Source organism: Cnephaeus nilssonii (genome assembly GCF_951640355.1).
Source record: "Cnephaeus nilssonii genome assembly, chromosome: 16".
Classification (NCBI taxonomy): domain Eukaryota; kingdom Metazoa; phylum Chordata; class Mammalia; order Chiroptera; family Vespertilionidae; genus Cnephaeus; species Cnephaeus nilssonii.
The window spans coordinates 14,312,971-14,336,916 of NC_137087.1; the positions used below are offsets into that span (position 1 = coordinate 14,312,971).

The window sequence follows — 23,946 nt, forward strand, 5'->3', positions numbered from 1 at the left end:
AGGCAACCAATCCATGTGTTTCTCTCACATTGATATTTCGCTGTCTTTCCCTCTCTCTTGCACTCTCTAAAAATCAATGGATAAACATCCTCAGGTGAGGATTAAAAAAAAAAAAAGCGCAACAATCCACTTGCTAGTTTAGTTTACTACCCAAATACCACTCTGGCTCCTGGCTACCTATGGGAGTTAAGTCCAAACTCAGACGTTTGGTACAAAGGATCTCACTTTATTTGGTAACAACCTATCTTTCCAAACTCACCCCCACTTCCAGTTCCTATCTCCAGGGATAGTACTTTACCTGCCCTTCTAGACCCAGCTCAAAAGCTATCCCCTGCAATGCTGCACTCTACCTCTGAACCCCATGCTCTCCCTGTTCCTTTATCAAACCTTCTCTTAACCCCTTAAGAGTTCATTAGGTCTGTATGTTGTCCTTCCCCCGACTGCTTGCTCCTGCTTATTTCGCTGTACCCACAATACAACGCTACTGAAAAATGTCTTCAGCAGCTGTAACAAAAGGAAGATACCTACTCTTGCAAGTCTGTGTTTGGGTTCATTTTTCTTTGCATAATCCAAGGAATCATAAATCATGCCAAAGCCAGTGGTCTTGCCACCACCGAAGTGGGTTCTGAATCCAAACACAAAGATGACATCAGGTGTGGTCTTATACATTTTGGCTAGTTTTTCCCGAATTTCTGTCTTGGGTACTGTTGCCTTCCCAGGGTGAAGGACATCAATGACCTAAAAGGAAATGTCAAGTTTAGTATTTATTATAATGTAACACATCTTCTAAAAATGGAGAACAATTAACCAAACTTTGATGTGCCCCTTCCTTACCATTTGCTTCCGCTGAAGTAGTCTGTTGGTCATGAACTTCCTGGTCCGGATGGTTACCGTGTCATTCTGAAAACATTAACACTAGTTAATAAAACTACTCAACCTTTTCCTGGCCTTGTTGTGATTTCCCAAGATCTAGAAGCGTGCTGTCCAAATTAGTAGGCACTCGCCATATGTGGACAGTTAATTAAATAACATTTAAAATGCAATTCCTCAGCTGCAGGAGCCACATTTAAAGTGTTCAAGAGCCACAGGGACTCCTAACAGGAAAGCTTCAACACAAAGAAAAAAGGCCCAAATTCCCATCTCCTCCTAACCCACTTACCACGGTGCGCCTAGCTCACAGGACCCAAACGCACAAGCTAAGTACCAAGAAAAGGCAGCCAGCAGCTGCGTGTGAACCTGCATTCCTTCCCTGTGGTTTGGGAACCACCTGGAGCATGGTATGTATCTCAACCTCTGCATTACCGACACCGAGGTCCCAGGAATTCCTCCTTGTGGGGGCTGTCCTAAGCATTCTAAGATGTTTTAGTGGCAACCTTGGCCTCTAATCACCAGATGCCCAGAGCATCCCCACTTCCCAGTTGTAACCAAAAATGTTTCCCGACTTTGTCCCCTCTGAGGCAAAAGTCACCCCCAGTTGAGAACATTCTCTGGAGGAAAACTCACCAAGTGCTTCAGTCACCAGCGTCCTGCACAAACCTGACACACATGCATGCAAACTACCCTTCAACTCGACAGCCCATAAAAGCCGGTTCCCTTCTGAATGACCCAACAGCTCTCTGGACTACCAAGGAGTGTGGACATTTATTTAGCATGTTTACAAATTGAAATAACCTTTACCAAAATGATGGAGAAGGGGGATGCTTTCCCATAACGTCTAGTTGCCAGATTTCAATGTGTTTGAAAAACTACACCAAAGTTCACTTCAACAGTATCTAATTATGAAAGGAAGGGCCAGGGGGAAAAGGCTCGCAAAGCGGAGTGGACTTTAAAAAAAAAAAAAAACTGGTGCCGAACCTTTCGAATGACGGCCTTAACTAGTCACAACTTGAGGATGCTGCTTCTCTTCCCAGGCAGCAGTATCCCCAAGGCGTCACAAAAGGATCCAAGCGGCTGACAATATTCCGGCTCACACATGACAGCGGTTCCATTCGCCCCAACTCCCCGGGGGCTGCCGTCCCCTACAAACCGCCTATCCCACATTGCGACTGTAGGGTCTAAGTGTTTCGCGCCACCCCACCCAATCCTCTGAACTCTACGAAGCCAACAAATGAAGCAGCCGCTCCCTCCTTCCCTCCCCAGGCCCTCGACTCTGACGCCCGGCGTGTCCGGATCGGCAGCGCAGCCTGGAAACCCGGCCGGCGGCTCCGGGGCCGTCGGCAACAGGCCTCAGTCCGACACGCCAGGGAAGAGCAACCGGGCTTCGGGCGGCCGTAGCGCAGACGGGGGGAGCGGGGGACGAAGGATGGCTCCGATATGCAGCGGATGACTGCATGGGTACGAGAGACTCACCATGATGAAGGTCTAGCTTCAAGCAGCCAGGGAGGAAAAGAGAGCCACTCTTCCTTGGCCAATCATATCAACGCGTACGGAAGGCCCCCGGCGGCGCCGGCGTGGGGGCGTGGCCAGACCGCGAGGCTGACCACGCCAATGCCGGATTGAAAGTGCCTAAGGCCCCGCCTCATCCATCTTTGGCCACACCCAGAATTCTGAACTAACCAATAGGGAGATGGAACAGTTCAGCGCTGACTAGGTTTAGGTAAGCACGTGTTCAATTTCAGTTCAATTCTCTACTATCTGAATTATCCCTACTTAAAATTTCTGTAAACCAAGTTATAGTTTAAATGAACTCCAGCCAAGGATAAATACCATATTATTTCACTTACGTGTGGAATCTAACGAACAAACCAATTTGAAACATACTCATGAACACAGAGAGCGGCTGGTGGTTGCCAAAGGGGAGGGATTGGCAGACTGGATAGAGGTGAAAGGGTTAAGAAGTATAAATTGGTAGTTACAAAATAGGGGATGCAAAGCATAGATAATATAGTCAGTATCTATAATAATAAAAGGGTAGTATGCTAATTAAACTGGATGAAGCCAGGGGAAGGAAGGCCTACTCTTGCACGAATTTCGTGCATCGGTCCTCTAGTATAAAATAATAGTTCATGTCAACTGTAATTGAAAAATAAAGTTTGAAAAATAAATAAAAATAAAAAAATTACCTCCAGCCGAGTTAGAAGTTGGTAAAGCTAGAAGACATCGTATGTCAGTGTCCTTATTTTACAGCTAAAGAAACTGCAGAAACCCTGACTCAAAACCTTTGCTATTTCAAGTGCTCAAACTGACTGTTTTGATTTACTGCTAATTAGCATTTTTGTGAGATTCTCTGTTGATGTTCTCCCCCCCATCTCTCTCCCTCTCTCTCTCTCTCTCTCTCTCTCTCTCTCCCCCTCTCCGCTGCCTGTTGATGTTCTTATTAAAAATAAATAACTCGCCCTAGCCGGTTTGGCTCAGTGGATAGAGCATTGGCCTGGGAACTGAAAGATCCCAGGTTCCATTCCGGTCAAGGGCACATGCCTGGGTTGTGGGCTCAATCCCCAGTGGGGGACTTGCAGGAGGCAGCCGATTCATGATTCTCTGTCTTCATGGATGTTTCTATCTCTCTCTCTACCTCTTCCTTCCTCTCTGAAATCAATAAAAATATATTTTAAAAATAAAATAAAATAACTCTTTTTCTGCAAATCTTAGTTCTTACAAAAAATGAGCTTTTAATGAGTACTTGCTTGATCCAGAAATTTAGTTATTCAAAGTGAAAAGAGACATGTAAAGATAAAGAATTTAAGTGTGGATGTTAAAGAGAGGCATTAGGAAAGAACTTCCCAAAGGTTAGTGTAGACCAGGAGACCAGGATGCAGGCTTTGAGGGTAGCTTTCCTGTATGCTTCAGAATAATAAGAATAGTTCATATTCATTGAATATTGCCTGTTACATTCTAATTACTTTTACCTTCATTATACCACTTACCCATCCCACCAACCCTAAAATTAGGGTACTGTGGGGTCAATCAAAGATATAGCCCAATCCCCCTCCCAGTCAGTGGAACAGTGTCCGTGTAGCCAGTGACCACAAGAAGCTGATCAGCACAGACCCCAGTGCCTTGCCTTGTCCTTGACAGCTAAAAATCCTCACCAGACTCTGTCTTTGTCCTGCCTGCACGCAGGGTGCTCCCTATCTTCTAGTTAAGCCCCTATCCAACCCTGACTGAGAGCATCCATGGGGTCTTCCTCATTGTGTAAGTAATAAAGGCCATGTCTGTTCCCCCTGGTCCTCTCATGGTTTTTTCAACTAGCAAAGAGCAGTGTGTCCCTCCAGGGATTGGAGCTCCTGTTACAGGTACCTATTCTAGCCTTTTTATAAATGGATAAGTAACTAAGACACAATAAGGTCAAATAACTTTCCCCAAGTCACTCAACTTGGAGGCCCTGTGGTTCCAGAACCTTTGCTCTTAACCTCCAGTCATTCGTCAAATCTTGTTGGTATAGTATTGTCAACATTACTTCAAAGATACAATGAGCGATTAAATGATGAAATAGGTTAGGAACATCTGGTTTGCATTTTGTCTGCCACATTATTGTTTTACTATAGAGGATTCATGAAGTCTGAAATTTAGATAGCATCCCTTCATAACATTTAAAGATTGTTGATCCACTTTATAAGAGTTTCTCAAAGTAGTAAAGAAATTTCAGATTCTGTACCACTGAGTCCTGTGGCGGTGTGGTTTCCTTGCTAGTTTTGTGCACTAAGATGTCATATTAATCACCTCCCACAGGTTGCCACCCACTGTAAGCAAGCAATTTATTTCAATACATAAATGATCTTTCCTTGCTATTCTCTCCTCATCTTGTTTCCCTGGCTCATCGTGGCTCACTTTTCACTCTAAACAGACACTTTCAGCTTCTGTTTTTGCAACCAAGAATATGAGTTTAATCATTTTATTTTGCAAAATATCTTTGTGAACTGGAGGAGCATGTGTGGCTGTGTTTTCTGCCTTGTTTATTTTTTTGTTGTTGGATGTCGAGATGGTGCCCTTTGTTCCCTGGGAGGGTTCATTTTAGCCTCCAATGATCTTAAACTATTTGAGACTTTAATTAAGATGCTATTAATGTTGATAATCACTATTTTTTATTTTATGCAATTTTTGTCTCTCTGGTTGTCTGAAAACCCTAAGGCAATGAGTTGTAGTTTCTCCGTCTGTGTCAGACCTGGAGAAATGAAGCAGAAATGGAACTTTGAAAATACAGGAGTGGGGGCGACTGGTGCGGCTCAGTGGTTGAGCATCGACCTATGACTTCAGGAGGTCACTGTTCGAATCCTTGTCGGGGTAGGAGCTCAAACCCCAGTGGGGGGGGGGGGGGGTGTACAGGACGCAGGCAATCATTCTCTCGTCATCATTGATGTTTCCATCTCTCTTCCTCTCTGAAATCAATAAAAATATTGTTTAAAAGAAAAAAAAAATACAGGACCGGCCTCCCTGCAATTTCAAGGAGGTGCCACAAGATGGCAGTGGATATAGAACTGAAAACATCGGTGTTCCCTGAAGCCTCTCTTGACAGATAGCCTGCGAGTAGCGGAAGCGGAAGCGGCCACGTGGGACGCTTTACGGTGGCCGAGAGGCTGCCCCGGTTGTGTCTGTGGGGTCTAGAAGCTCTCCCCGGAGGAGTCGGGAACCCCGTTTCTCTAATCCAGCTCCCCGAGTGTGGGGAGCTACCCCGGCAGCCGTCACCATGGTGAAGGAGCAGTTCCGGGAGACGGATGTGGCCAAGAAAATGTAAGATGGAGCCAGACTGGCCGAAGGGGGAGCAAGGAGGGGCAGAGGGTCCCGCGGTCAGGGGTCCGGGTCTGCAAGGGTTTGAGGTGAGGGCCCGTTGGAAGGGGCGGCTGGCAATCAGCCGAAGGGGTGGGCAGAGATCAGAACCCGGTGGGTCAGAGGATCCTGACCCGGGGAGAGCACCTCTGCACCGAGGGGGCTGCAGGCCGGGCTGGGCCTGGGCGATGCGCACACCGTGGGCCGAAGCTCGAGCTCTCCCGAGGTCAGGCCGTGCACCCTGTATCCCCGAGAACTTTTCGCCACTGCAGCGCGGGGAGCCTCTGGGCGGGCACTGATCCTGGTCTTGCTGTAGAGCACAGGACGGGGAGGCAGCAGTGCCCGAGAGGACAGCCCTGTCGGCTAGAGGGCTGTGCCCCCGGGGTGGGCAGTCTCGGAGGGGAGGCTGCTGTCCTGGGCCTGCTCCCCCGGAGCTGCTTTATGAGGCCGCGGCCCCTCTCAGAGCGCCCAGTAGAAAAATGAAACTCACTCGGCCTGGCAGCAGGCATTTATGAGGAAGGCGCTGTGTGCCCGGCCCGGCCATGGGCCTCATGGGACGGGAATCAAGACCTCACTGCCCAGTGTAGGTGCAGAAGGTGGACAAGTCAGCGCCGGCTGTGGCAAGGGCAAAGGCAAGGGTGGGCCTAGGGGCTTCTGAGAGCACCGAATGTGAAGGGTTCAGGCAGCAGAAAACCACCAGGCAGCTTTCTTCCAGGACCATAGGGAGGCACAGGGAGGGTGATGAGAAGGAAGCATGGTTCCGGAGTCATCTTGCAGGCAGTGAGGGACCTTTGAAGGTTTTCACTGAGCAGGGGAGGGGCTTGATCAGAGTTCTCCTGAAAGATCTCGTGATTCGGCGGGACAGGATAAGGGGGGGACCCTGGAGGCCTGGGCAGGGGATGATGGCCTGCACTGGGGTGGCAGAGCCATTGGAGGGAAGTGGACTCCAAAGGGGTTTAGGGTCAGGATGAGGAATGGAGGAATGAGATGGCACAGAATTTCTTGCTTGGGCAGCCGTGTGGATGGTTGCCATTCCCTGGAATGGGAAAGTGTGCCTCCGCTGGATGAACCCTTCCAGGCTGTCTCTCCCATTCGGCCCTGGCCTCTCACACCCACCCCAACCCCCGCCTCTCTTCAGATGTAATCTCTTCTCACAAAGCAACCCCAGTGACTGTTAGGATGCAAATTACATCCCTGACACTGCAGCTTAAAATCTTCCAGCAGCTTCTGTTGCACTAACATTTAAATTCCCTATCATAGTTCCCGAGCCCCGTGTGACCTCTCTGGCTTCATCTTGTACCATTTGCTTTCTGTGCTCTAGTGCACAGCTCTCATTCGGTTTCTTGAAAATGCCAGGCTGGCCGGGTAGCTCAGTGATTAGAGCATTGTCCCCACACAAGGTTGCAGGTTTGATCCACAGGGCACATACAAGAATCAACCAATGAATGCACCAGTAAGCGGAACCACTAATCTCTCTCTCCCTCAAATCTATAAATAAAATAAAACATCTGTATAAAAAAGAAAATGCCAAGCTTGTGCTGGTCCTGCGACCCTTGCCCTATTTATGCTCTACTTCAAATGCTCAGCCAACGGATCATCTTATTGCTGGTTCCTTCTTATTCAAAATTCAGCTTAAAAGTCAATTTTACACAGAAACTTCCTGACCACGAAACATAAAGTAGGCTCCTTAAACTCTACCCCTTCACATCATTTCATTCTCTGCTTTTCTCAGTTTTGTGGATCAGTTTATTATCTGTCTTGCCTACCCTGGACTGTGAGCTCCATGTTGGCAGGGGCCCTTGTCCGTCTTATTTAATCTGTGCTCTCACCCCCTCAGGATGGTGCCTGGCACATTGTAAATCCCCAATTTTGGGGGGAAATGAAGGAAGGAACAGATCTGAGAGAGAAAGTCTTGGGGTCTGTTTTAGAAGTGTCGAGTCTGAGGTGCCTGTAGGGCATTAGGCACGGGTGTCCAGAACAGGTGTCTGTGTGGTCTCCAGATGAATAGAAATAGCTGGCCTACAGCTAGAGATTAGACAGACATCAACATATACTCAAGTGCCAGGATCCCTCAGGAGGAATGTGTAGAATGAAAAAAGAGGATAAGGGTTATCACCCCAGGTAGGGGGAGATGCCAATATTTAAGAGAAGGCAGTAGAAGAAGAGACCACAAAGCATCAGCCAGAGAAGGAAGAAAGCTCCGAGTATATGGTGTCCCAAAGCCATGAGAAGACAGTATTTCCAGGTCCGGGGCAGTACTGCAGCTGGGTAATGCTGCCCCTGGGTGAAAGGAGAGTGCTCTCACTAGATCTAGCAACCAGCAGGTGACCTCGGTGAGCCCCACTTCGTTTGATAGAGTGGGAACAATTCCAGCAGGATGAAGGGTGCTTACCAAGGAAAAATGGGAGCGGTTTCAAAATATAATAATGGGGCGCAGAGCCTGTAGGGAGTTGGGAGGATATGGTTGGTTATGGTGGGTCACAGATGTTATCACCATTTTTGGTAAGTGGTTTTGATGTAATTGCTCCCCTGTTTCTTTTCATTCCAGAAGCCACATCTGTTTTGGAATGAAGTCACCCGAGGAGATGCGCCAGCAGGCGCACATCCAGGTTGTGAGTAAGAACCTGTACAGCCAGGACAACAACCACGCCCCCTTGCTGTATGGGGTGCTTGACCACCGGATGGTAAGACCCCGCGCCTTCCGGGTTCCTTGTGTTTTGACTTGCGGGTGAAACTGGTGACTTGATCACACTGGTAGAAACAGGGCCTCCTTCCATCCACCCTGTTCCCCTGCGCACACATCCCAGGGCCTCCCGCCTTCGGCCAATTGGATGGGAATACGCTTTAGCTTCCCAGGGGATTCTGATTCCGAGTCGCTTGGCCACCTGTGAGGACTGGTCCCCGCTTTGCCGTCCGGCAGTCTTCATTGATTACTGGGTGTGCTTTTTATCCAAAGGGTACCAGTGAGAAGGACCGCCCTTGTGAAACCTGTGGGAAGAACTTGGCTGACTGTCTGGGCCACTACGGGTACATTGACCTGGAGCTGCCTTGTTTTCACGTGGGGTACTTCCGAGCCGTCATAGGCATCTTGCAGGTAAGTGCGTGTGTGCTCCCAGCCCAGGCACGAACTTGGGAGTGACCAGTTAGGGACATTGGAGTGGTCTTAGGAGTTGTGAGAGGTGGGAGACACATCTAGGGAAGATTTTTATACTAAACGCATAATATTTTAACTTCAATAAATAAGTTGCTAAAGGATTCCCTGTTTCTTGAATTTCCCTGAGTAAGTGGTAGCAATCTATAATAATAAAAGCGTAATATGCTAATTAGATTGGACAGCCAGACAACCTTCCAGACGAAGCCTCGGCTACGAGGGCTGAGGCAGAGGCAGCTGCCGCGTCTGCGAGGGCCGAGCCCCTTGCACAAATTTCATGCATCGGGCCTCTAGTGCAATGTAAAAGATAATAAAATAATAATTCAAGTCATACAGAACAACAGAGAGAAAGAAGTTAAAGATCCTACCGGCCAGCTCTGACTGGCTAGCTTCCTCATGAGCTCGGGCTGCCTCTGTGCAGATCTTCTTGTAGGTCCCTCAGTACATGTTCACTCCGTGTCCTGGGCAAGGCGTGGGGTGCCATTTTAAAAAGAAGGCTTTTCATCCTCTTTTATCTGTTTTAATTTTTAAAAGATGATCTGCAAAACCTGCTGCCACATCATGCTGTCCCAAGAGGAGAAGAAGCAGTTTCTGGATTATCTCAAGAGGCCCGGCCTGACCTACCTCCAGAAGCGAGGGCTGAAGAAGAAAATCTCTGATAAATGCCGAAAGAAAAACATCTGCCATCACTGTGGCGCTTTCAATGGTGAGCAGAATGCAGGAAAGGTTCAGCAGTAACCCCTTCTACTCATTCTCTTCTGTTTAGGCTGTTAGCTTTATGCAGTGTTTCAATGTCAACTTTTTCTTGCAAATTAGGCTATAGAGCCTAGCAGTTAGTACACTGTTAGGAAATGCACCTCTCATCTTTTTTTTTTTTATCATTGTTCAAGGATATGCTTTGGGGTTTTTTTTTTATTGATTTTTTAGAGAGAGAAACATAGATCGGCTGCCTCCTGTGCACACCCCAACCAAGAATCGAACCTGCAACCTAGGTATGTGCCCCAACCAGGAATCGAACCTGCAACCTTTTGGTGTACAAGTCAACAATCAACTGAGCTACCCGGCCAGAGTGCACATCTCATCTTTCATTACTGTAGCAATTTCAGTAACTTCATTAACCAGGCTGCAACCTCAGGCTAGCCTAGCTAATAACCTTTTATTTAACCTTAGTAATTAATTCCTACAGGTACTGTAAAGAAGTGTGGTTTACTGAAGATAATTCATGAGAAATACAAGACCAACAAAAAAGTGGTAGATCCTATCGTATCGAATTTCCTTCATTCTTTTGAAACGGCCATCGAGCACAACAAAGAAGTGGAGCCCCTGCTGGGGAGGGCACAGGTGAGTCTGATGTGCATGCCTGCCCTCTTCCTGCCTCCCCCGCCCCACCTGCTCTCTCTGCTTCCGCTGCTCCCCCAGGTCTCACACACGTTCTGTCTCTCCACCCTCTGATATACGCACGTTTTGCAAAATGACAAGTTCAGTTAAGTTAGAGCTCCAAGAATACTTCATGTGACAAGTGTTGAGCACTAAGCCTAATGTGGACTGGTCTTACAACTAACAAATTTTCCACTGTCCAGGTAACATGTCATATCTCTATTGTAAAAGATTGTAAAATTATAGCTGTACAGAGCACAAACTGAGAAATCCTGTTTCTCACTGGGATAATGAGACATAAGAACTTGTAGGTAATTCTCATTACTTTTATTGACATAAATTTGACCAACAGAATCTTATGAAGTATCTTATTTTTACCCTGCTCGGAGCTTGATTAGTTCTTAATTCACATAGTACTGTTTAGAATTGATACTATATAAAACTAACAAATGAGTTGAGTGGCTACTGAGTACCAGACTCTATGAGACCTGTGGGGGAGCATCAGGAGCTGCCACCACTGGGTCTACTCTCAAGGATCCCACAGTTTAGATGTGTAGGTAGCCATTCATCTGTGAAAAGATAACCAATACCATAGGCCGCAGTGCTGACTCACAAGAATGGCAAGGACGGTGAGTTCAGTGGGAAATCAGGAGGAAAATGTCACTTTGGACTTGGTTAGGGAAGACTGCGGAAAGGTGTGGTTCCATCTGGTGTAAATGCCAGTGGGCTAAGAGAGTCAGGGGCAGTGAGCTCAGGCTGTGCAGCTCACAGCGTCTAGGCTCATTGAGGCAGAGGCTCTCTTTGAAAGACCAGGGAGCGATGGAAAAGCACCTCGCGTTCAGTGACTGCTGTCACGCACCGACCCTGTTCGAGTTCTTTAGATGGATTAACTCACACGGAGGATTACAGCTTTGAGTACGCAAAACAGTTTGTTCTTATACTGGTGTTATTATCTACTGATGATTGTGTTCTTTTCCATACAAACAACCCTAAGCCTGCTTTGCCCCACCTTGTACTGGTACTTAATCCTCACAATAAACTTCCAGGACAGTATTGCCCAAGATGACAGTGAGGAGGGAGCAGGAACTCTTGCCAAGGCAGTTGGCTTGCAGGCCCACGGCAGCCAACTGAGAGCACTGGGCAGAGGGCCTCCTGCTCGGGGGCGTGTGGTGCCACCGAAGGCTTTGAGCAGGGAGGGGAATGAATAAATGGTGAAGTTTTCAAAACATGGCTGCTCTTGAAAAGACACCATGATGAAAGGGAAAAGGCAGGTTGCGGCTGGGAGAAAACAGTCACAATTCCTAAATCCTGACAAAGGACTCGTTGCCAGAACACAGGAAACAGCTTTTACAAATCGCTAAGGAAAAAAACTACCTGATTGATTTCAGAGAGGAAGGGAGAAGGAGAAAGAGAAACATCAATGATGAGAGAGTATCATTGATCACTTGCCTCCTGCACGCCCCATACTTCGGATTGAGCCCACAACCAGGGCATGTGCCCTGACCTCCTGGTTCATGGGTCAGCACTCAACCACTGAGCCACACTGGCTGGGCAAAATCCACCTAATTTTAAAAGGTGGGAGCAAGACTTGAATTGGCACTTCATAAAAGGATGTATCCAAATGGCCTAGAAAAATTAAAATGTAAAAAAACTGAAAACCAAGTGTAGGGAAGGCTCTGACACATATTGATGTGGAAGTGGATGTTACTGCCACTCTGAACAAGTTTGGCAATTTCTTATCAAGTTAAACCTACATGTGGTCTAGCAATTTTGCTTTTAGGTATATACTCAAAAGAAATGAGTGTGTATGTATGTACACAAAAATATTTGTACAAAAATATTTCTTGCAGTTTTATTAGTAAAAGCCAAAATTGGAAACATCCCAAATGCCTGTGAACAGGAGGATAAACGTCACGTGTCCACACAATTGAATGTAATGCAATGAAAGCAATAACTGCTGACACACAACCTGGCTGACTCTCAGTCCTGCTGCGAGGAAGAAGCTGTGTACCAGAGTTCCTAGCGTCTGACCCATTTAGATCAAGTCCAAAAACAGGCGGGGCTCCTCTGTGGGAGCGGATGTTGGGAGAGCCGTTACCCTGGGGTGAGGCCGAGACACTGGCTGGAAGAGGAGCACCAGGTGCTTTCTGGAGAGATGGAAATACTCTGTCTCTTTATCCGAATGGTGATATATATGCATACAGATGTATGCATATAGAGGTTTAAAAATCTCTAAGGTTTGGGCAGCTTACTATGTATAAATTATGCTTTGAATTGAAAAAAGGGGAAACCAACCCTGAACTTGGGAAGTGATAGTGGAGCCTGAGGCCAGAGTCAGTGTGTACAGTAAGAGTGGACCGGAATTGATGACCCGCCGCTGTGGAGAGGGTGTGCGAGGCAGAAAGCTGTCAGAAGCCTGGCAAGCAGCCTTGGTCAGTTTGCATGAGGGGCCCAGGCTTTCTTGGGGGCAGCCTTACTCGTGTTCCCCCTAGTCACTCTGCTGCTCTCAGATCAGCCTCCCTGGCACGTTCCCCTGCTAGCTCTGCCCAGGACCCGCGGCACTGTCCTCACCGCTCTTCTGACGCTTCCACCGTAGTGATCCTCCTCGAGGGCCGGAGGCATCTTGTTTGGAAAAGTCTCCTAAGGGACTTGGCCTAGGAAGGATCCCCTCCATTTAAGAGCCACTTTCCTAATGCCTTAAGCTGGGCCCTTGGGACACTCCCCCACTGCCACCACCTCCCCGTGTCCCCACTCCACTTTGCCCAGGTTGACACCCTAGAGATGGTTTAGGGTAGTGGTTATGAGCTTTGTCTTTGGGGTCAAACAGACCTGAGATTAGAGCCCAGCTTCGCCATTTATCATTTCCGTGATCTCAGACACATGACCCAACCTGTACCTCAGTATCCTCAGCTACAGAGCAGGGATTACAAGGGTATCTGCTTTAGGGCTTTTGCGAGGATTAAGAGATGATTCCAGATCCAGTGCTTAGCACAGTGCCTGACACATACACGTGCTTAGAGCATGTTGCCCCATTGCAACAGTAGTTTCCACTGCCACTAACACTCCTGTAAAAGCAATCGTGATAAAGACAATGAGGTTCCTCCCACCTCTGCTGTGCTCAAACTGAGTATCTCTTGAGCTTAATGACGCCTCCCTTCCCAGCCCTTTGCTGCTTCCGTGCAGCCTCCTCTGCTGTCTGGACCCCCTTTGAGATCTCAGCCTTGCCTCCCCCATGTGTACAACTTCTGTGTCGTGTATAACACTTGTGCTGTCATGTACTTTTGGTGGTTTCTTCTGCTTAAGCTTGATCCCTAACAAGATCCATGTTTCTGAGCCTGGCAGGGTCTCTGAGATCATCAACTGGCCCCAGTTCATTTCCTTTTCAGGAAAGTGGAACCCTGTGCCTTTATGGGCAGCACAGCGTGATAGAGTCTGGGTTACACACCGTGTAGGAATTGAACTGAACCTCTGGACTCTATCCCGTAAGACTACTATATGTCCACTCCGATTGTAATACCAATCCAGGCAGGTTGGTGGACCTGAAGACAAAGTACCTCCTTAGATGTCATCAGTCTTGTCTCCCCACCAGGTGAAATGCATTCCGTGATGTCCCTGGCAGACTGGGTGACAGGCTGCCCTGGCTGCCATCCTGCCAGGCATGTTCCCTCACCACCACCCGAAAGCAGCCCACACTAGAGCTCTAGCTGCTAGGATGCTCTGCCCTGTGCAGAACAGTCCTCTGCTGTCTTCATGGGTCCCTGATTTCTGCTTCCTGGTGACAGGGGAATAAGTCACCAGCCTCCTCCAGGTGCTCCAGGGAGGCAGATGTGATAGCACTCTTGGAGTAGCTGCTCTTGCAGAGAAATGGCTTCCAGACTTTTGCCAGTCCTCCTGCCCTCCTGGATGGCCTTCAGCCCGTGATGTTCTCGCCTAGTACTGACTGGTACTCCAGGGGATGGCTGGCCTTCATCCCCTTCCTAAATGCTATGAACAGTTTTAGATTCCCCCCTAACTGCTACAGGTGGTAGTGAGGTGCCCATTGCTGGGAGACAGGGAAACTGAGGAAGGGAATTCTTTTTCGGGGTGAGGATGTGGATTGGAATAGCTTCCTTCTCCCCGACTTTACTGCCATTTCCTCCAGGATGGGACAGCAGTAAGTTTCTTTTGCGGCACTGTTCTGAGGGCAGTAGCTGTTCAGACATTTCTTCCTTAACTTTCTTCCCCTTCTCAGTAAGTTATGCAGAGCAAATTCTGCATGTAGCATATATTCGCAGTCACATGATCTTTGATTCCAAGAAAAATCAGGCAGCAACAAGACACAAGCTGATCATTCTTCCCTTTGATCTTTGACTGTCTGATAATTTGCCTAGTTCTTACATTATGATTAGGTTGTTACAGCATGGCACTTGTATTAAATGAAGTTAATAAAGACCAGTGTAAGTTCACTATAGAAAATGTAAATGTAAAAATAGAGCAAAATGATTATAATTCCACTCACTGAAAGACAGCACTGTTAAAACCTTGGCAAACTCTTCCATTTCCTCTTTTCTGTATAGACGTATATCCTAAATGAGATCATATTGTACACATGCTTATTTCATTTACCAGTATTTTGTGAACATCTTTCATGGCAATAGCTACGTTCTATAGTGTCTTTTTTTTTTTTTAATGGCTTCATAATTTTCGATGTATGATTTTTATCTAGCCAGTCAGGCTGTTTCCAACTTCACTATTAAGAACAGCTTTAGTGAACATAACCTTTATGTTAATTTTTAATCATCTCCTTTGGAATAATTATGAGAAGTGGAATTATTGGTTTATAATTATTGGTTTTAAATAATTGGAATAAAAGGCATGCATATTTTAAGGGCTCTCACAGTATAGCATATTAGCAGAAATCTGTCATCACTTACACTTAGATTCTAAGTGGTGAGTAGGCTAGAGTATGGAGAGTAAGCCCTTGCCCAAGCTATGGAAATTAACGTATCTCTTTCCTGTCCATAGGAAAACTTGAATCCCTTAGTCGTTCTGAATTTATTTAAGCAAATCCCAGCTGAAGATGTCCCTCTTCTTCTGATGAACCCAGAAGCTGGAAAGCCCTCCGATTTGATTCTCACGCGGCTTTTAGTGCCCCCCTTGTGCATCAGACCCTCCGTCGTGAGCGATTTGAAGTCTGGCACCAATGAAGATGATCTGACAATGAAATTGACAGAAATCATTTTCCTAAACGATGTCATTAAAAAGGTCAGTGCTTCCCATTAGCATTGGCAAGCCCTACATTTTAGAGTATCTCTGCAAACACTTGTGAGCGAGAAAGTCAAGATGACGAGGCACGTTTCTATTCCTTCTCTGCTCCTTTTTAGCATCGGATATCAGGAGCCAAGACCCAGATGATCATGGAAGACTGGGACTTCTTGCAGCTGCAGTGTGCCCTCTACATCAACAGCGAGCTCTCGGGCATCCCCCTTAACATGGCGCCCAAGAAATGGACCCGGGGTTTTGTCCAGCGCCTGAAGGGAAAACAGGGTATGTTGCCAACAAAATGTGCAGGAGACAGTTTACTGCCTTTGTTTGCTTGCTTGCTTGCTTGTTTTCGAGTGCATGTCCAGCTTATCTAATTGGGGAGCACAGACTTTCCTTTGTCTTTCTGCCCACATTACCCCAAATGGCACACCTTGTGCCATGGAGACCTGTGACACATTTTTTATTTATTTAGGTCGATTTAGAGGCAATCTCTCAGGAAAGAGGGTGGATTTTTCTGGCAGAACTGTCATCTCACCTGACCCCAACCTCCGGATTGATGAGGTAGCTGTGCCAGTTCATGTGGCCAAAATTCTAACTTTTCCTGAGAAAGTAAGTACCATTCATCTGCTTGATTCTGTGTTTTGAATCCAGTTCTTTACATTATAGTTTAAGATTCCAAACAACAGACAGTGGAAAATCTCCCGTAGCTCCTCTCAGTGCACAATTTGGCATGTGTTAGTATAGGTATCTTTCCCGTTTGTTGCATTGCTGTATGTAATATCTGCAGCATGTACAAGCAGAACTGTGTATGTACTCACAGATACATTAAATGTACTGCTCTGCAACTGTTTTCCCAAGTACTATCTCTTTAACATCTTTCTATGTTGCTTCATACCTCATGTTTTAGAGGAGCTAAGTGATAAACACCACACACAACTAATTTTCTTGTGATGGATTTTTATTTCTTTTTTAAGTGAAAGAATTTTTTTTATATATATATTTTTTAATTGATTTCAGAGAGAAAAGGAGAGGAAGAGAGAGATAGAAACATCGATGATGAGAGGGAATCATTGATTGGCTGCCTCCTGCATGCCCCTCCACTGGGGACCGAACCCACAACCTGGGTTTGTGCCCTTGACCAGAATCGAACCCAGGACCCTTTAGTCCACAGGCCGACGCTCTCTTTACTGAGCCAAACCATCCAGGGCGGGATGGATTTTTATTTTTAAAACCTTAGAATCACTGAGTCAAGGCTTTGAGCATTTTAAGGCTATTGATGCATAACCAGAAAGGCTGCACCACTCTACCTCAGTGCACACTCCCCATGAGTGTAAAATACACAGTGCCCTTTTTTAACTGAGGTGTACAGGGCCTAATAACAGAAGGCTATTAATTGGCTTTGCCTTAGATTCATAATTGGCCAGATCATAGACGGTTGTGGTAAAACTTACGGGGAGTGTCCTCAGTGAGTTACTGATGATCCAAAGTTTCCTGCTCTGAGATGGGTGTTCCAGGAGTCTGTAGTCCAACAGGTTGTAGGACACAGTGTTACAGACCAGGTCCTCTGTGTTGGTGTCACCACTTTGAAATATTAGAAGCCCATGGTAAGTCATGGCAGATGAAGTGGCCACCTGTTTTGAAGATCACAGTATGTGCTAGAATGTTCCTACAGATCAGTCCAGCCCACGCTCTTTTCTGGTGGGGATACCAAAGGCGAGTGAAGGACTTGGTGGTGTCATCCAGGGAGTGAGTGACCAAGTTTGGACTAGACCCTGGGCTCCTGTATGCCAATCCATTGTCATTACACACATGACCCTAGGCAGCAGGATGCACAGGCGCTGCCGTTCTCCCTCCTAGAACCACACAAAGAAAGTGAAGGTTGAGACACAATTCAGTGTGTTGAATGACTAGTAGAAGGATAGGAAGTATAATCTAATAGTATCTCATTGTGGTCCTGCAGGTAAACAAAGCAAACATTAACTTTTTGAGGAAACTGGTTCAAAATGGACCTGAAGTTCACCCAGGAGCCAATTTCATTCAGCAGAGACACACGCAGATGAAAAGGTAACGCTTTCCCAGTCTAGCTGGGTGTAACTCATGACCAAGGTCACTGTCGCCATGGTTAGCCACAGAATGCAGTCCTGAGTACAGTTTTGGGGGTATTTAGCATGTGGAAAATATGTGTTTAAATTGCAGTGAGTCTAGGTATACCATTTGCCCCATTTGGTGATTGAATATACATGAAGTGTTCATTTGTTTCCTAGCATTTAGTGTTACTGGATCTAGGTGGACAAAGCACATTGGGATAAATGAACCTGTATGTTACGATCAGCTTGTCATAATTTAATTGACGCCTCTGGGGGCACCTTAGAGTCAATGAAATATGATCATTTTAGAATTTGAATTCTGTTATGAAGAGGGAGAAATGTGGTGAGGAGACCTTGCTCTCACATACCATGTTTATTATTGTGTGTTCAGGTTTTTGAAATACGGAAATAGGGAAAAGATGGCTCAGGAGCTCAAGTACGGGGACATTGTGGAGAGACACCTCATAGACGGGGATGTGGTGCTGTTCAACCGGCAGCCCTCGCTGCACAAGCTGAGCATCATGGCGCACCTGGTGAGTGTGCGGTTTCTGGTCTGATTTTCTGTGGAGTGGAAATAATGTAAACAATGCTAAGTTCCAGATTTCTAAAATTAAAATTGCCAGTAATCTCTGATTTTCATAACCTGCTTTTCCTTTTCTCTCACTTTTTAATTTGAGGAAACTTAAATTTCAAGCTTTTCTTCAATGTTTTTACTATTTATAATGTAATATTCATACACTTAAACAGAGAGGAACTAATTGAAAATTAGTGTGAAAGTGACTAGCATGATTTCACTTGCAAACTAAAATATATACACATATATGTGCACAAACTTATATAAAATAGATATGATTTTAAAAATTGACTTTTGACTTAACTTAGCATATTAATCAAGAAACTAAAATACTTAAAATATTTTTCTTTGCAATAGTCCTCCAACTAAGACCTTAAACCATATTTTTTTGGTGATTTCGTTTTGCAACAGCAGCAGTTTCTTTTTCTGGAAATTTAAAATGGAAATGAGGTGCAACTTTAATTTGTTAAATATTCATCAATTCTCCTATCTTCAAAGCCATTGAACCATGAGCATTTGTAAACAGTGTTTAAACAGGCTCTGAAAGTCGGGTTTTTCTGGATTCCGTTTTTCAGTAGTTTGTGAATATATTGCATCAGTCTTTACCTTAACAGTGAAATACCAAGCAGCAGTTTATGATTTATGAGGATATGATTATGGGATCTAGGGGGAAACAGAAGCCTTCCTTTTCTAGGAGCTTCTGCTTAGCTTTGGAACATTTTTTTTTTTTAAGAAATTTTTTGTTTGAATATTTTTAAATATTCAAAGAATTCTATTGTGAACTCTCATATTCCCAGCCTCTTTACTCAGTTTTCTTGATTTGGCCTCACTTGCATATCTTCCTTTTTTCTTTGATGAACCCAGATGCCCTGTCTTTTTCCGTGTGCGTTCAGTTTACTGTGTAAGGCACACACAGTAACCACAGTGCCATTGTCACACCTCACAAAATGAACAGTCACTCTCTGGCAGTGTCTAGTGCCAGTTCACAGTCAGATTTCCCCAGAGCCTCAACAAACTTGCAGCTAGTTTGTTCAGATCAGGATGCAGAGTCTACATGCTACATTTGGATGATACATAGCTAAGGTCTCTGTTGATCTGGAACAGTCCTCCCTCCTTTTTTAAATTGTAATGTCATTGTTGAAAAAACCATGTTATTTGTCATAGAGAGTGTCCCATGTTCTCAGTTTGTATAGGTATGGAGTTAAGTGTTTCTTCGTTCTTCCTTGTATTTCTGTAAACTGGAAATTAGCTCCCAAGACGTGATCAGATGCAGGTTCAACTTTTTGACAAGAATGGCTGTGGGTGGTGCGGGCTACTTCCAGGAGGGCTTATTTGAGGAGGCACATGTTATCTGAATGTCCCACTCTTATTAAGCTGAAAAGTATAAGGAGTCATCTGATGTCTTCTTTGAAAGGTTCCTCATCAACCTTTTTTCTAATAGTTTCATTCATCTATGATCATTGCCTACATTATTTCATTAGGGCTGCAAAGTGGTGAAATTTATCATTTATTTCACATTTAATACAAAGGATCCTTGTACTAAAAAACTAGAGCTAGCTGCTTGTCTAGAAATACAATTCATAAAGGAAAAGCAGCCTACATACCTAATTCTTTTTCCTTTATTGTCAGTTTGGGAAGTAAAAACTTGGTGCTCAGTTACTTCCCATTCGGTTGTTTTAGATTCTTTATTTGCTTATTTTGGATTTTCCTTCCTTCATTGTCATTATAAACTCATGGGTTTATGTAGTCTGTGTGTTTTAATCAACTGCCATAAATTTTACTGATATCAAACTGTGATGTCATGGGCCGGGGCCTTCATGTGGCTCCAGTGCTGGTGTTTGCCTCCAGCGGTCAAACAAGTTCCCTACATTGGCCGTGGTGAGTGAGCCCACAGGTGGCATGTGTCACTCAACAGAACACACTAGAGGTTTATTTCCTTAATCTACATTTTCCGGTTTTCCATGAAGCCATTTTCTAATAACTAAGAAGCTTTTGGATCAATGACTAAGCCCTCCTCTTGTTTTGTGTTCCACAGGCCAGGGTCAAGCCCCATCGGACCTTCAGATTTAACGAGTGTGTGTGTACACCCTACAATGCGGATTTTGATGGCGATGAGATGAATCTTCATCTTCCACAAACGGAAGAAGCTAAAGCAGAGGCCCTTGTTCTAATGGGGGTACGTAGGGTGGTGCAGCCCAGCTTACAGCTCCGTGAGGGTAGGAAAGGGGATCGGGCCCCGTTGGGAAACACCTTCTAGTATGTAAGTGAGTTAGTGTCTGTAATAGGGGCTTATTGGGGGGAGTTGATGTTTCTAGACCTATAATGTGGGTTCCTGAGAGAAAATGTATATGTGAGCACTATTTATGAAAAGATGAGAGAGCGTAGCAATCGGCTGTTGGGTATCATGGGAAAAGATGGTTCTGCATACGTGGATTTTCTAGTAGCTAAAGATTCTTTAAGCACCGATATATTGTATTGAACATTCTGAATGGAAACTTCCCAAAATGTAGCAATACTTCTTTGTCTTCTGAAGGGCACACTAAACAGTCGTTTTTGTAATGACTCGTATCACCATTTTATTGTTAGCGGGTAGGCGTGCCCATTCGGTGCCAGGGGAGTCCGGTGATGAGAGGCTGGTGCCTGGTCCTGAGGAGTCACAGTTGGGCTCTAACTCTTGCACTGTGTGTGCTGTTCACTCCTGAACCCGCCATAGCACAGTGTCCCTGGTGCCTGCTGGGTAGGTTCTTCCCTCCTAAACTTAACAGCCCCACCTGTTGGGTTTTTAGAACTTAGGTCTTTCTTTTTTCTAGTATTCTAGTTTTCTGTATTATGAACGGATGTATCTTGTAGTTTTAAGTGTTCCTTCCTCCAAAAATACTAATTCTGATATGATGCTTCTAATCTATTTTGGTTTAGGGCAATGGTTGGCAAACTCATTAGTCAACAGAACGGTAAACCGTGGCTCGTGAGCGCAGTTTGCCGACCACTGGTTTAGGGTGATTCTGAGGGAAAGGCAATTAGGTTCTGCAAGCAGATCTATTAAATGTTAAAGTCCGTGTGGATTTGGTGGGATAGGAAGCAGGGGCTACATTCGTAGCCTTTGCTAGAGTTCTTCATGGCAGGAGTTGACATATCTTTTTGTTTTTTTTTAATATGTTTTTATTGATTTTTAGAGAGAGGGGAAGGGAAAGGGATAGATAGAGAGGTAGGAACATCGATGAGAGGGAAACATCATCGATTGGCTGCCTCCTGCATGCCCCCTACTGGGGATCAAACCTGCAAACCCAGGCATGTGCCCTGACTGGGAATCAATCCAGCTCAACCACTCAGCCACTCTAGCTGGGTGACATATCTTTCCTGATAAATGAAATATTTAATTTATCATGTATTGTTTATACATGTTTAAATTATTCTTTGGAGAACTTAATAATTCTGAGAAATTTTTGTGCTAAAATAGGCTGAAGTCTTCAACTTTCTTGAAACATTGATTCTTATTATTCAAACATTCTAGCAAAGTAATGGAAGTTATTTAAAAAAGGTACAGTTTCTACACCTCACAGCTTTTTTATTTCCACCTCTATCAGTTTGTTCCTTATCCATGAATATAGATGGTTGTCATGGTTAAATAGCCTTTGTTTTCCTTTTTTCTGCTTAACATATTGTAAATACCCACTTGCTGTAGAGTCCTCATGATTGATCATAATGGCTTTACAGCATTTCACCACGTTAGCATACCATGACTCATCTTCCCTCTGGTGTTGAAAATGTAAGGTGCTCTTATTGTTTTGTTTTGAGAATTAGTCCCTCAAGGGCCATCTTTGTGCATTTAGAGTCTTCTTTTGAATTATTTCTCTAGACTTCTCAGCCTATTAAAAAGATTTAGTTGATGCTGATTGAGCATTACTGTGTGCCAAGCACTCTTCTAGGAACATAGCCCTGAGTGGGGAAGTCAAGTTCTTGCTTTTCTTCCTATTTGAGCGGGGGGGGGGGGGGGGAGAATCCTATCTAATAAAGGTGGAATATGCAAATTGCTGTAACTCCATGACAAAGATGGTGGTGCCCACAGCCAATAAGGAGGGAATATGCAAATTGACGCAACAAGGGGAGAGGCCGAAGGTGGCTCCGGGCCGAGCGAAGGCAGAAAGGCGGATCCAGGCTGGAGCAAAGGCGGAAAGGCGGCTCCGGGCCTGAGCAAAGGCAGTGCGGGCAGCCAGGGGAAGGGAGGCCTATTCTTGCACGAATCTTTGTGCATCGGGCCTCTAGTAACAAATATAAAATATCAGGTGGTTATAAGTGCTAGGAAGAAAAGGATCAGGCAGTGTAAGGATGAAAGAGCATGAAGGCGGTCCTGTTTTAGGATAGTCTGGGAGAACCATGAGAACAGTAACATATGAACCAGGTTCTGAAAGAAGTGGGAGAATGATCAGTGGGTCTGTCAGGGAAAGAGTAATTCAAGCAGAAGAGCAGCAGCTGCAAAGGCCCTGTGGTACAATTCCACTTGGGGAAGCAAGAACTTAGCCTGTTTTCTCCTGTGCCTCAGTGTCTGCAGCAATGGTGATGAGTGCTGTGTTGGGAATTGGTGGTTGATATGAGAGGACAAGATGGTTGATGGGTATGTGGTTGGTGGAGGATGGATAGCCATGAATGAGTTCTTGTTCTGCGCTCCTATAGTCAAAGGGTGAATAGGTCAGTACAGTCATTCTTCCTGACTGGCACTCTCATTTCTAGGAGGCTCTCCAGAGGAAGTAATTAGACTTGCAAAATTATTTGCAATCACACAACACAAGCAATGCCCAGGGAGAAAAAAAATTGATTTTGTTAAATTATGTCACATCCATACAACGAAACCCTTTGTGTTCTCTTAAAAATGATGACATAGTTGTATACGTAGTTGTTTGATAAGTAGTTGCCTGTAAGTTTGTAAAAATGTTTATAGCAAAAAGTTGGAAGGGTTATATACAAAGTCTTAAAACAGTAGTTGTTTTTGCTTGGCAGTTCGACACATTGAGTTTTTATTTTTTTTATGGTCTATATTTTTAGATTTTTTAATAATGGATATATATTATTTTTGTAATTAAAAAGTAATGTTTAGAATGTTACTAGTGATAATAGTATCAGCCTGCAGCCAAACAGTTAGACTTTATCATTGACTTTGCTATTATAGATCCTTTTTGTTAGACATTTTGTTATGCTTTCATTGGTTAAAAATGAAAACACTAAAACGCAGGCTTCAAGGATATTGGGTGGAAGAATCCATAATTACTATTTGGACAAATCCCTCAGTTTCTGTGAGAAGGTTGGCGACTGCTGATCTACTGCACTGATTCAACAGTCCTGTCCCCGTGGAGCAGGTGGGGCTCTAGCTTAAACGTGGCCCAAATTGCCCAGGAAACTTCTCCAAAATGTGCACGTATGGGCTTGCGCACCCTGCTCCCACCCAGACCACTTGCTATCCTCCCCAGAGAAATTCTCTTAACCAGAATTGAGCAGCTGTCTCCTGCCCAGGTGCGGATCACTGCTCTGGGTAGTGGTTCAGAAGAAGGCAGGCAAGGTCTCTGCCTTGGAGGGCCTTTCACTGTGGGTGAGGAGGCCCAGAATACCCGCAAGTGCGCAGTGCACTCTGACACAGAACCTTCCGTAAACCTACCCATGTGTTGGACAACAGCTTCCGTTTTTGCCCAATGTGGCACTCATTGAATTTTAGTTAAATCTTGTTGCTAAATTGTTTGTTGTTGGAACTTTTTGTCTCAAGAGAAATTGAACAGTTCTGCCATCATTGTGAAGAAGTGTGGAATTGATTCACTTCAAAG

The 23,946-nt window shown here is 45.1% G+C and overlaps 2 protein-coding genes across 6 annotated transcripts in view; one reads left to right on the forward strand and one right to left on the reverse strand.

Moving 5' to 3' along the window:
* Positions 1-2,424, reverse strand: part of RPS24 (ribosomal protein S24) — a 273,539-nt gene extending 271,115 nt beyond the window's left edge. For all 5 annotated transcript variants that reach the window (XM_079793981.1, XM_079793980.1, XM_079793983.1 and 2 more), the window contains exons 1-3: positions 2,350-2,424; positions 835-900; positions 529-738 (exon numbers count right to left, since the gene is read on the reverse strand). In XM_079793981.1, the coding sequence (XP_079650107.1) occupies positions 529-738; positions 835-900; positions 2,350-2,352 (279 nt within the window). In that variant the 5' untranslated portion in view covers positions 2,353-2,424. The remainder of the gene's footprint in view (positions 1-528; positions 739-834; positions 901-2,349) is intronic.
* A 3,082-nt stretch (positions 2,425-5,506) lies between these two features.
* POLR3A (RNA polymerase III subunit A) overlaps positions 5,507-23,946 on the forward strand; it is a 46,889-nt gene continuing 28,449 nt past the window's right edge. The window contains exons 1-11 of the mRNA XM_079794320.1: positions 5,507-5,667; positions 8,252-8,387; positions 8,660-8,797; positions 9,389-9,560; positions 10,041-10,195; positions 15,236-15,475; positions 15,595-15,757; positions 15,948-16,084; positions 17,436-17,539; positions 17,954-18,095; positions 20,172-20,312. Of these exons, the coding sequence (XP_079650446.1) occupies positions 5,624-5,667; positions 8,252-8,387; positions 8,660-8,797; positions 9,389-9,560; positions 10,041-10,195; positions 15,236-15,475; positions 15,595-15,757; positions 15,948-16,084; positions 17,436-17,539; positions 17,954-18,095; positions 20,172-20,312 (1,572 nt within the window). The 5' untranslated portion in view covers positions 5,507-5,623. The remainder of the gene's footprint in view (positions 5,668-8,251; positions 8,388-8,659; positions 8,798-9,388; positions 9,561-10,040; positions 10,196-15,235; positions 15,476-15,594; positions 15,758-15,947; positions 16,085-17,435; positions 17,540-17,953; positions 18,096-20,171; positions 20,313-23,946) is intronic.